General features: G+C 40.6%; 1 protein-coding gene across 1 annotated transcript in view; it reads right to left on the bottom strand.

Annotated features, from left to right (window-relative positions):
* Positions 1-13730, bottom strand: part of SMURF2 (SMAD specific E3 ubiquitin protein ligase 2) — a gene marked incomplete in the record, with an annotated part of 2869016 nt that overhangs the window by 2272479 nt on the left and 582807 nt on the right. The window contains 1 exon segment of the mRNA XM_044080880.1: positions 9628-9736. Coding sequence (XP_043936815.1) covers positions 9628-9736 — 109 coding nt within the window.

Raw genomic sequence — 13730 nt, 5'->3', positions numbered from 1 at the left:
GTCCACATAGTTGCAAACTGGATACTCCTGATGGTGATTGACATTCTCACTCCAACTGTTGCCATTGATATGAACTTTCCTACTGTCTCTGTTACCGGCTTGGTGGATATGGGCATCCTGAGGAGATGTAGAAAGTGCCTCATGTTTACTGACAACCAGTTAATTCTCAAGCAAACTGATATGGTATATGAGAGAGATATATTTACACTATGTCACTGGAGGCAAAACTCTCACAAAAATACTCCTAATTCAGTTAGGTTGTCAGTAGTACACACACTGCAACCATCACGCACAATTCAAAGCAGACATATCGATCCTGATATGCTGAGACACTTGCATGTAACCTTCCTTAAACCATAAGGACCTCCTAGACGAAGTACACATAAACAATACCCTCAGCAGCCCCAAATGCGCTTTTCAAAACACCCACATCAACACACAGAACTACTTCCAAGTCCATAAAGCAAGCCACCACACAATCCAACATTCTAGTCTTTGGAGACTCCATCATGATACACACTGATGTCCCTCTTACCAGGCTAAGTAAGGAGAAAGTTACGGTCAGTTGCTTATCAGAGGCTAGGATCCACCACATTACGCATGTTCTCAGGTCACTGGACCACGATTACCAATATGCCTCAGTCATAGTCCATGTGGAAGTGAATGACCTGAGACGTACCTCCCTAGACTATATGAAGACAGACATAATGGAGCTCTCAGAATGTGTGTTCCAGCCTGGTATGACCCTAGAATTGAGCAGCATTTTACCTTCTCCAAGGATGATGCCACAATACGAACAAAAGATGATCGACTTTAATAACTGGCTTAGTTTCTGGTGTCATTCTAAAGGGGTGCAATATTTGTCAGCATGGAAGGAGATGGTCAACAGACCACGTTGCTTTGCCGGGGATGGTCTGCACCTCTCCCCTCTAGGCTTTTGAATATTAGCTAAAACATCATCTTCCTCCATAGTGCCTTTTTAGGCAATGCCAAACTGAAAGTACTTCCAAGAAAGCAAATCAAAACCAAGAAAATCTAAAGATATTACTGCTCAATGCTAGAAGTCTAAACAAAATAATTCCGCTCCCTAGAAGCTCACTTTACCCTAGAGAATGCTGATGTCTGTGCAGTCAGTGAGACATGGTTTAAAGCCACAGAGAGCACACCAACAGTACAAGGTTATAATGCCTTCCACACATTTTGGCCAGCTACTTCACAGGCAGGGACTAAAGGTGGAGGTGTCTCTACATCAAAAATAAATATACTTCAAGGCTGGTCAAACAGGACAATGCACTTGCGCTGCTCCATGTTCAAATCACCATAGGTAAAACCTAATACGACTTCCTTACAAAGTATAGGTCCCCCCCCCCCTATGATCCAGGAAACTCATACAATGAATTTAAACTTATTAGAAACACTAACCATCCCACCCAATACCATATTCATGGGTGACTAATTACTCCACTATTAACTGGAAATCCTATACGATACCAAACATACATGTACAGACATTTCTGGATTTTGTAAACACAAACTCCCTGGACAAGATAGCAATACACAAACCAGGGGTGCAACCATACTGGATCTGGTCCTCACTAATATGGGAGACTGCTGCATATTCCCTACTATAAAGGCCTTCCCTGGTTAGGTTAGAGTCTCCTTTGAAGGAAAAATAAAACCTGGACCCCCAGCTAAGCCTGGAATATTTAGGAACCACTCTAAGGCTAACTTTCTACTATTAAGTGAGAGCCTGGCAACATTTCAAGTCCCCATAAACCCTGAGAACACTGCTACCTATGTAGAACTGTTCACAGAAACACTGTACAAATATGTTAATAGCTGCATAGAAGCAGCTGTACCCACCAGGAAGAAGTACAGAACTAACTCAAAAAACAAGCCACCCTAGTGGAATCACAAAATCAATAGGCTGTATAACAATAGAAAGAAAATCATGGCAAAAATTAGGAGGTGCAGCACCCAGCAGGATAAAAACACTCTCAAACTAAAACAACTCAGAGGACAAATAAAGTCTACCAAAGCCAAATTTGAGGTAAGTTTGGCCTCCCATGCAAAGGATAACCACAAACCATTCTTTAGCTATGTCCACAACCTCTATAAGGCAATACATGATTATGTGCAAAGCTTATTGTACGTGGAGCCACCTATACTGAGCCAGAAGATGTAGCAAACTTCCTGGCTGATAAATTCAGCTCCAACTTCATCCCTCTCTCCTCCTCAATCTTCTCTTAGGAAATATCATTAAATATAACACTATCTACTATCACTAGGGAATAGATCATTAAAGCTCTCCCTAAGACCAAGAACACTGCATCAATGGGCCCAGACAATATTCCAGGATGCCTTCTAAATAGCATGAAACATTACCTATCAGCGCCTCTGGAATTACTATTTAACTGTAACCTCCAAATAGGCTTCATGCCTCATGAATGTAGAAAGGCAACAATCATCCCTCTGCACAAAGATGGGCCATCTACACACCCTGGAAAGTACAGACCCATAAGCCTCACTTACACATAAAGCCATGGAAAGAATTATCATGGAGATGATCAGCAGAGATGTAGTAAACCTCCAGACACTGGACCCAACCCAGTTTGGTTTTGTCAAGGGCAGATCATGTCTACTCAACCTGGTGGACTTCTTTGAGAATGTCACCAAAGCAATGGATGAGGACAAAATCATTCACACTGCCTATCTTGACCTGGCCAAGGCACTTGACACTATACCCGACTTGGGCATTGTTGACAAACTCAGGAGGTTAAGTACAAACCCATATGTCACCCGGTGGATAGCCAACTGGCTCACAGACAGGACACAAGAAATTAGAATTGGGGAGTTCACCTCTACAAAGAGGCCAGTCACAAGTGAAGTCCCTCACGGATCAGTCCTTGGACCACTCCTTTTTGGCACTTACTTCTCGGAAGTCAAGACCAATGTCAGAGGGCGGACTTAATTTGCAGATGATTGCAAATTAGGAGCAGTCATTGAACCTCACACTGACACAAATGTTCCCCAGGAGGGGCTGACACAGACAAACAACTGGTGTCAGAGGCGTGGACTAAAACTAAATGCCAAGAAAAGCATAATAGTATCCTTTGGGAAGTCATCCATTCCTAGTAAATATCATATTGACAATACAACCCTTACAGTTGACACAGTAGTCCGGGACACAGGGACAAACACAGATAGCAATCTAGCCTTTGACCATCATGTGTCTACAGTGGTGAGGAAATCATTCCATGTTGGGCAACTTATAAACAAAGGTATGGCATCCAAGTCCAAGGAGGTCATTGTTCCACTTTATTCGGCATTCATCAGACCTACCATTGAGTACAATGCCCACTTTGGTATGTACCTAACCAGGCATATCCAACAAGTGGAACGTCTGCAGAGGTTCCTCACTAAAAGAATACAGGGCATAAGTAAAATATCCTATGCAGACCGCCTCAAGGCCCTATCCCTGAATTATGTCTCCTACTGGCTTTTGAGGGGAAATATATGCGTGGCATACAAGGCATTGTCAGACCCCACTCTGATGGATCTCCCGCATATTCACAAAAAACTGCACCAGAATTACCCATTCTAAAGACTTAAACCTCGACTGTGATATAAACAGGACCTGCTGGAGAGATAGGTATGTACCCATCCATGTGAAGCAGAGTTCCTCCCTAACCCAATTCTAGTGGAACTAGGACAACTGGATGGGAAAACAGAAATTCATCCCTGGCTTGGCACCTATGTCTCTAATGGACACAGGTAAACTGCAAATGGCTCATCTTCCAGGCCCATGCTTACAGGGTATCACAACTTGTCAGAGATTTGGAATGCATGGCTACGCTTAAAAAGGCCCTTGTGGTCATTAGCACTGTAAACACCTATGAGAGTAAATGAATACACGTCCCCAAGTGGAGCAGTTAGGCAAACATTCAGGGGATTCTGAGGTCGCTCATCAGAGAAGGGTTCACAGAATCCCTGCTACTGAGGACCTCATCAGCTTCAGGGCCCGCATCCACTGAAGTGGACTCTTGTCACAGTCACCTGTATCAGAACAGGAGTCATACTGACACTAAGAACTATGAAACCAGAGCAATGGCACCTCTTTTTGGTTCACAGAAAAGGTGTGCTGAGATGCCTAAAGCTTCACGCCTATCCAGACAGAATCTTGCCATGCTCACTCTTCTATATCCATTCTTTAACTGCTGTACCAAATTAGGTGGTACCTTCAAAGTAAGCGTTAGTGAAGGATGCTTTAAAGTTACCCACAGAATGCCATAAATGCAGCCAAGCATAATGCCTCATAGTGATGCCTGCTCCATCTGCTATTGCTGATCTATCAGCCACATTATGCAGAAGGCACATGGACAGGGTGGTGATATTGGACACTGTGGAAACAGGAGCCTGAAGTTGCTTCTGTGACTCTGGCAAAATTAGGTTCTTCAGCGTGGATATGGCTTGTTGAGCAAGATCCCTCTGGAACCTGGTCATACGAGTGGTGTGGTTCATGGCTTGAAGGAACTGGAAGCATACATCTACTTCCTTAGTCTATCCATAGCCCGAAGCTCCTTAATGGATGGATGGATTGAAGACAAATCTTCCAACAGCTCTTTTTTGGTGGCTGCCACAATTACACTGGAGTCCATTGGAAGAGATTTTGCCCAGAAGGGTTTTGTCCTTGGGGAGTTCTTAGTACCTTGTCTGTCTTCTTGGGGACCGGCACTCACCTATCGGGTTCCTGCCATGATTTCTTAACTGCTAATTCCCCCACCTTATCAGCTGGTGAGATCACTCAGGAAGTAAAAGGGGTTATTCCGTATGCCTCAAACAGTACTGCTTCTTCCAGAGAGGGAAATTCATTTGGTCAGCATCCCCTCTGTCTCATGAGTTCCAGGATTTGTCCAAAGAACAGGTCCTCAGGAGGGGACAGTGTAGTGCCCTCTCTATCATTCGAGTCAATATCCAAAATGACAAGTTCATTAGGTGTGTCAGTGTGTTTCCTCTTGCATCCCCTCTTGCTATGTGGCTCAGTGGATGATGCTCCTGTGTCCTCCAAGAACTACCTCTATGGTAACTCAGCAGGTTTGGGGTCTACTGAACAAATCTGCCCAGATGATACTTGTTGAGAATACAAACCCAAACGTGAGGGTCACAGGGCAGAACCATGGTTGAAGGGCCCTGTGGGGCAAAATGATCCTCCCCTGCACTTAAAAAGCTACTCCAACCTACATGGAATCCAAAGATACTGCTCCTGTGGCTGGTTTCAACTCCCTAAATGGAGAGAGAGCAAACGACATGGGTGGAACCTTAAATCTGATTGAGTGGATGTCACCAAGGAGGAGGCTGACATTTCCAACAAAACCAGAGGACCAGTCCACCCAGTCCCTCAGCTCTGAGACTCTGTCATCAGGTCAGACTGGAGCAGAGATGGTTCAGTAAAATCCAAAACCCTGGCAGCTGTTGAAGTTTGGGTCAATGACTCTTGTGCCACAGGATCCAGGTGACCAAATGGATCCAAGGAGACCAGAGCCAAAGTACAGACCGGTGAGGCAGCCTAGATCAGGGTAGTGTATAGATCCTACCTGCTTTGGAATTGATGGACTAAAAGGAAACCCAAATCAACTTCAGAGGCACTTTTGTACGATTTAAAGGACCTTGTGAAGAGAGGTCTACAGATAGTTTTTTCCATTCTCTTGTGAGAGGCCTGAACAGAAATTGATGCCAGAGGCTCCGAATCTGGTGGTGGGTTATACATCGGTCTTCAGGCCACATGTTCATCAAGTTTTGGAGTTGAAACTGAGCCCCAGAGACTCGAGTGACATTTCCTTGTCTCGGAATCTTTGAGTTTCAGAATTTTATCAGAGGGCTTCTCAGTTTTGACAGGTTCCAGATCCAAAGGAAGGAGTCCTTTGAGGATAAGTTTATTCCTCCAGACAGGGCTCTGGTCCCAAAGGCAGCACAGATTTCAAATGAGGCTCGGACATGTTCAACCCCAAACAGACCATACATAACTCATGGTGATCTGGGGGGGATTATGTGCCCACATTTTGAGCGTTTCTGAAAACTTGAAGCTTTTTGATCCACTTGATCCATTATAATATAAACACATTGGGGGCCACGGTGGTGCAGCGGTTAGAGTTGTTGCCTCACAGCAAGATGTTCTCCGGTTCGATTCTCAGCTGGGGTGCCTTCTGTGCGGAGTCTGCATGGACTCTCAGTGGTCATGTGGGTTTCCTCCAGGTGCTCTGGTTTCCTCCCACATCCCAAAGACATGCTGTATGCGGATTGGACACTCCAAATTGGCCCCAGGCGTGAGTGCATGCCTTCCATTGAAGGTTGGGTGCCAGGCTGGCAACTCAACACCATAAAACTCCACTGCCAATCATGAGCGAACAGTTGATCCACTCATGCGACCCCAAACCGTGAAAAGCCAAAAGAAGAAAATATAAACACATTAAAGCTAATGGTTAGATAGCCATGTTTAAATTCAAAATTCTGCACAAAATCCTATATCTATATTAAGACCGAAAAAGTCGCACAAACTAAGACTCCTACTTTACTACAATATCACTATTATCCTAAGGACAGAACTACACTAATGGAAAACAAAATGGCATGAGGCTACAGGTGGAAGGGTTGAAGAAAGTTCTAAAATCTAAAAAGAAAATATTACATGTTTCAGTTCTACAACTATTTGAAGAAACCCCAACATATAACAAAGCCCAAAGGCAACAAATAGCTAATTTCACCTAGCTTTAATCAACAAATAAGAGAATGTGATCCTCTATGTATCTCCAAGAGCCAGAAAATAAGATTTGAGTTAGTCAGAGAGGAGCAGTGCATTAAAGTTAAAGGTTCAGGAAGCGCTCGAGGCTGCAGCACTAAATTTGCAGGATTGGATCCAAGCTTATGGATCCATATGTTGGATCGGACGGACTGAATATATAGGATCAGAGAAAAGCTGCCAAAAATATTGGTCAGACTGAAGAGAAGGGATGCAACTAGAGGAACTACACCTCTTCTCATGTATGACCACAGAAGAAAAGATCATCTCCAAGAGAGTATTTGGTAGTTAATAAAGTATTAAGGCTCTAAGTTATTCTGTCTTCCAAAGATGCAGGGTTTGACTTTCTACCTCCATTTGCTTACTGTGTGACTTTGAGCAAACAGAGTCACTTAACCAGAAAGTGCTCCCAAATTGCCCCTGAAAAGGAACACTTATATTAAACAGGCTTACATGGTTAACAAATGTATGCTAAAAAAATGTTGAAGGTTAATACTGAAAAAGGACAGAAGTACTAGGCAGATGAAGGTACAGGCAACAGCAACAGAATGAAGGAACTAACTTCCTGACTCTCCCAAAAGTATTCCATCACAGAAAGGGTTAAAAATCCATGAAACAGTTTACCACAATGGGTGGTGGGGGAAGAATACACAGAAGCATTCAAGACAGTAAGGGAAAGTTGCAGAAAACTGGGAAGATGGGTCTACATCATTTTGCTGAAGACTTGCTTTGCTGAACATTTATTCATCGAACTTTATCCACTGAACACCATTTCAGCGAACGTTTGTATCCTCAAAACTTTTTCCTAGTAAAAAAAAAAGCTAGTTGGCCATCAGATCATAACAAATATTTTAAAGTCACAAAGGTGTGGGGCTTTATACATACCAACTCAGAGATCACACTACATTGAGGAAAAGGGCAAATTTGTAACAACGTCCACCTAACTCTCTTCCCTGGGAAAAGTTTCGATGATATAACTTTTCGCTGAAATGGTGTTCGACGGATAAGCTTCGATGAATAAACACGTTCAATAAAGTCTTTGACAAAATGATAAAAGACCCGGGAAGACAAGATTAGAATGTGAAATGTAGTTAAAAAGACAGATATGAGAGGCTTACGGTCACCTTTGCCATCAAGAGTATTATGTAATCATTTCCATTTTCAACCTGTTTTTCTGCAGTGAAGCTAGCATTCTCAGCAAAAAAGTTGCTTATTTCTCAAAACCAGAACATAACCTAACATTACAAACTGAGGTTTATGTTCACATGAAAAAAAAAATCCAAATCAAAATATGACCAATAAAAATGCTGGAACTCATTCTTCGGGCAATGCAAAATTCTCTTCCTTAAAAGCAGAGAAAAACAACAACTGCATGGCAAATGGTTTATAACAATGTGACATTATCTTTATGACAGAATTGCCTGGGTAACCACCACAAAGGGTACAGTTAAATCTCCAAACCTACAATGCAAGCTCATAGCTATGCTAATTTGACAACACTTCAAAGTTTTGTCAGAATCATTAAAATGTAACTATACAAGCTTCTGATTACCATTAAAATATAAAAATATTAAAACTATAAACTACCATCAACAAGAACTACTAATCACCTACATATTTAAAACAATCACCCTAACCCTACACTTCAGTGTCCGCAAGCTATAAACAAATGCAAGCCCCCAATTTTAAAAGAAATGAACCACTCTCAAAAATACCACATCACCTTTTTTCCCTCTCCTACTAAAGCATCCAAAACCACTTAAAACATCCAATTTTATTACACCTAGGAGTGTGCAAGAAATCCATTTCTGGATGAGTACTTAAAATATAAAACAGCTGTATTTTATGGCAGCAACAGATCATTGCTTATGGAGGGCTTATATACTATGTTTACATTTACCCATTCAGTCACCACTATCAAAGGTAAATTATATTGCTCCGGTTAAACTCTGCATGAGCAATGGACCATTGCCATCCACTGCTAAAATTAAGATTAAAAGAAATTACAGAAATATTCTGAAAATATGCATATAAACATACTCATAAAATCCATTACAAAATGAAAGTTATTTGTAACTAAATTCAATTTCTGGATGTCTAGCCTTTACTTTTTCAGCATTGCATGCACAAATAAAATGCTCCTCAGTAGGAGTTTAATGTATGCATGTACAGTGAAAAACGGGTTGCTGAGACTTGAATTTAACAGGTTTCATAAACACATCTCTTTCTAAAGTAATATTTTGTACCATATCGACTGTGATGCATTTAACACTGCAAGTGCATTTACGCACATCCAGTATAATTTTTTTTATTTTAAGCACAAACTCAAAATTTCCCTTGATGAACAGCATCTGATCAACTAACCAGAGATGTGTAAATAGCCAGATTCCCTAGACTACAGGATAAAAACTGCTTAATTAAAAGATGAGCTATCTTCCATGTGGACTTCTGTGCTCCTCCTGTGTTCAAGTAAGGACGTGAACAGTTACAAAATGGCACTTGAGTACCATTACCAAAGCTGGAACTCAAAGTGTTCCCTCTGGGAAAAAGTTAGAAGACTTGACGCCTAAAAAAATAAATAACTATGCATAAGTCACACACATATTAAGAAATGTGTATGGTGAATAATCTGGCTAACATGCCTCTTTTAAGCTAGGAAAAGAATGAGTACTACAACATGCCCAACTGTCAAGCTAGAGGTTTCTCTAACAAAATGAAACCATAATGGTACAGAAATACCATATGAGCAAAATTAACAAAACTCAAGTTTGTTACCTCACAGAACAGAAAGAACAATAACAAATGAAAAAAGAAAACTAGAATGAACTTACAAATCGTAGTGCTGGTTCCATTTTGGGTCAAGAGTGTTCTTCACAGTGTCAGTAGAATGGCATTGTCCAGAGCCATCAACAACCACCTTAGCAAAGGGATCAGGAAGCCCTGCATTGCAGGAAAAAATAGCACAGTGTAATAACATACAGAGTTAATAAAGCAAATCATATGCCTGTATTAAAAGGCTATCAGACTCTGCTTTCTCTATTTTTACACTTGCACAAATAACTCAAGAGACCTGTTAAGCATTTGCGGTTTCAGAAAGGAGGCAACAACAGTTTTTGGGGTGGTCAGAATTAAGGTCTCTCCGATACCAGTATACTACTTTATGCCACTCACCCCTTAAAGTTAGACTATGGAAATAAACTGCAAAGCATACAGCACTGGTACTTTTCTGTCATTACTTAAAAATGCCACATATGTGTATATATATATATATATATATATATATATATATATATATATATATATATATATACACATACATACACTGGCTGTAACCTACTTAAGCCTATGCTTATGTGCCATACTTAACTACTGGAGTTTGTTATACCTACTATTGCTTCTTAGGTTCACCACTTTCCTTTAAGATGTGGCCTGCTGCTACTTCTGTACCTCATCCCACACAATGGAAAACACCCTGTTACTTTCTACATTGTACATGTAGTAGTGGGCTGTCAAACACAGTGCTGAATATTTGTCTGCACTTTCTTAACTGAGTACAGGCAGTTATTGCCATGAGTACTTTCATATAAATGCATATACTAAGTCAAAGACTAAGCAGTGAATGAATCTATACAGATCTCACACTTCATATAACTTCGTGTCTTGTCTCCATCTTACAATGTCAATCACATAGCCATCAGGTTTCAATGTCCTACAAACCCATCCCATTGCTACTTAAAAACTGTTACTTAACTGACATTAACCACTGGCACTGGCAGAATACTTCCAGAGATTTGGAAAAATATGGTAATAGGTGAAGACGTACAGCTTCACAGTCTCATTATAGCTATCTTTTCCCTATAATACCACAATCTCTATGATTTTTACCTCTCTTGACATCTTTCACAGTAGGAGACAAACTACTTACACCTATGCTGCATTCCTGAGCTCCCGTGCTTCCTCTAAATAAAAGACTGTATTACGCTTATGCCCAGTAAAAATGCCCTCCACATAAAAAAATTAAAAAAAACAAGAGGAAATATATACAACAGCAGCAGTTAAAAAAAGGTTCCATTGAAATGGACAATATACGCAGCAGTTTTCTATATGTAATAATAAATAACATAATAAACCCACTGACACATTCTAGCAAAATAATTTATTACTAACAAGCATGACCCATAAACTTAGCATCCCTATACATAACACAGAGGTAGTAGGATCAGCCCCCCAAACAAATGGGATAAACACCCTCACTTGTATTCTCTGCAGACTTGCAGAATAAGTGATGTCAGCTTATCCTTAAAAAAAAAAGATGGTAATCTAACAAGAACAGCCTATGTAATCTAATAATATTTTTTGAAGAAACAACAATGACGTGAAACATACTTAGAACTTACAAAAGCATTTGAGAATACCTCAAGAATGTCTAACAGAAAACTCATCCCACTCAACATTAACAGAGTTCAACAGGTTACTAATAAAGTGGTAAATAGAAGGAGTTCGGCTGCAGACTACATTCCAAACCATACTGAGGTTCCCGGAAGACTCCCTCAACGCTCACACTCTATTTTCATCAGATGCAACTCCAGGTGGTAAATAAATGTTAAGCGTTTACCATTAAAAGGAAATGCACAAAGAAAGTCCATCTTTGATAAACTCTACGCCTTATACCACAGGCATTAAGCCCACTCAGCACATAAAACTTTCCCAGATTGTCGGACACCCACCCCACTCCCAAAATGTTAATGAATCTTTTTCTCTAATTCTCTCTAGTTCCAAAAATTCACTGAAAAACCTCAGAGAAGTCAAAAGGAATGGCAGAATTTCCAGCAATCTCTTTTTGCTGGTACTGTGGGTCACACCTGAACATCAGGTGATCTCTCATCTGTATATTGCAGGTGATCTCTCATCTGTATACTGCAAAAGCTATGTACAGCATAGTGAAACCTAACAGCCATAGAAGAGATATACCCTTGCACTTTCACGCTTTTAAGTTATTCTGCCACTTCACAGACAAACAGGAAGTAGGTGTATAGCAATATCAGATCCTGTTGATCTTCAATGCACTATGTTACATGATCTACAAGGCTGCTAAGACTACATGAAGTAAATTGCTTAGGCTCTTATCTTCTCCATCAATGGGTCTTTCTTCAGCTCTGTTAACCTGACATGTTTTTCTGAAAATGAAACACATGGATTCATCAGTTAACACATTCAGACCTACAAGTGCAATCTAGTCAGAAGTCTTGACTTCCTCTGCATCCTGGGAGAATAAACTCGTTAGCGAGATCTTCAGAGTTCTGAAATCAATATACTCGTCACGAACGTTGGCCACAGATGTTTAGAAACAAACAGCATATCCCAGATTAGTATATGCTGCACATGCTACTACCAGAAAATTATCCAAAGCTTGTCTGTACCTGGCTTGAACACCTGTGAGTACAAGACCTCGGATTTATATAAAACAATATGTGGTTGCACTTACGCCAACTACTTCAGTGTTTAGCAGTTCTGTGCTGCATTTACTGATTTGGTTGAATTTATCACTGTTTTTCAGACTGTACTTGTTAAAGAAACATCATCCGTTAGAATAATGTACTGCACTTAGATTGTTTTAACAGTTTTAACCTCTGATAGTGCAAAAGCTGTTCTGAGTGTGCCAAAATATTTCTACATTTTGCAAAGTTTTTCTGTGTTTGTAGAAGCTCTTCTACGTTTGCATGCATTTTTCTGTATTTGGGAATTTTTCTCAGGGTTTGTGAACTTATTTCCAAGGATTCCTGATATTGCAGGAATTCTGCGTTTTGTTGTAAAGCATTTCTTACTGCACTTGCACTCAAAACCAGTTTATTTTACATTAAGATTTTTTCCCCCCGCACACTGGAGGGAACAAAGGGCTGACTCAACCCATCCAAGTTGGGAACTGCTGGTGGAAGACTTATTGTGTTTCTCTGATTGGCCTGATGGCTTAGTATATATGTTGCACTTATGTATTTTTTATTTGCTTTATTTTTGTCTTTCATCCTGTTGGTATAAAAGTCTCGCATTTGCGAGATGCTCAAACGTGGTTATCTGTGCATTGTTTATTAAGCAAACCTTTCCAGTTCAAAATCATCTATAGGAAACATTCTCCACAGTCTCCAAATGTTCGCAGCTGCCCAAAGAGCTGCCAGTTTGTACACAATGCAGCACCATAGTATACTACTAAACACTCTCACTTAGACCTTTATGTGACTCTCCTCTACTCCTTCTCATCTTCTAAGGATCGGATATAATGGATTGGCACTTCCCTGTCATCTCTGTTTCTGGCCTGGTGGATATGGGCATCCCAATGACAACCATTTAATTTTAAAACATACACAGTATGTGAGAGATGTAGATACACTAGAAACACAATGGCATTGGAGGCAAAGCTCGCTCACACACACACACACACGAAAAATGCAAACAGCTTTTCAGCATTACATCCAAAACATTCACTACCAGCACTAAGGAACAAACGCACAGAATCATATATGCAGAGGTACTCATTTGTAATCTACCCAAACCTCCAATACTCCCTAAAAGCATCTCTCAGTGGCTCAGTCCACCCTCAAAAAAAAAAAAAAATAGTATCTCATACAATACATAACTCTGAAAATCATAGTAGCTCCCTTCCAAACCCATAAAGCAACATACCACACAGCCAAACATTCTATTTACTGGGGATTCCATTGCAAGACATATTGATTTCCCCCTAACGAGGCTAAACAAGGAGAAGATCACAGTGAGCTATCTGTCTGGAGCCAGGATCGCCAGATCATGCATGCACTTAGGTCTTTTAATCATAAATACCAGTATAACACAGTCATAGTCCATGTGAGCATAAACGACCAGAGACGGACGTCACTGGATTACATGAAAAGAGACATGATAGAGCAATCTGAATGTGTGT

This window comes from Protopterus annectens, chromosome 8.part0 (genome assembly GCF_019279795.1).
Source record: "Protopterus annectens isolate FY-2018-M chromosome 8.part0, PAN1.0, whole genome shotgun sequence".
In the NCBI taxonomy this organism is placed as follows: domain Eukaryota; kingdom Metazoa; phylum Chordata; order Ceratodontiformes; family Protopteridae; genus Protopterus; species Protopterus annectens.
The sequence above is the reverse complement of the archived record's forward strand: the minus strand, read 5'-3'. Positions and strand labels throughout refer to the sequence as shown.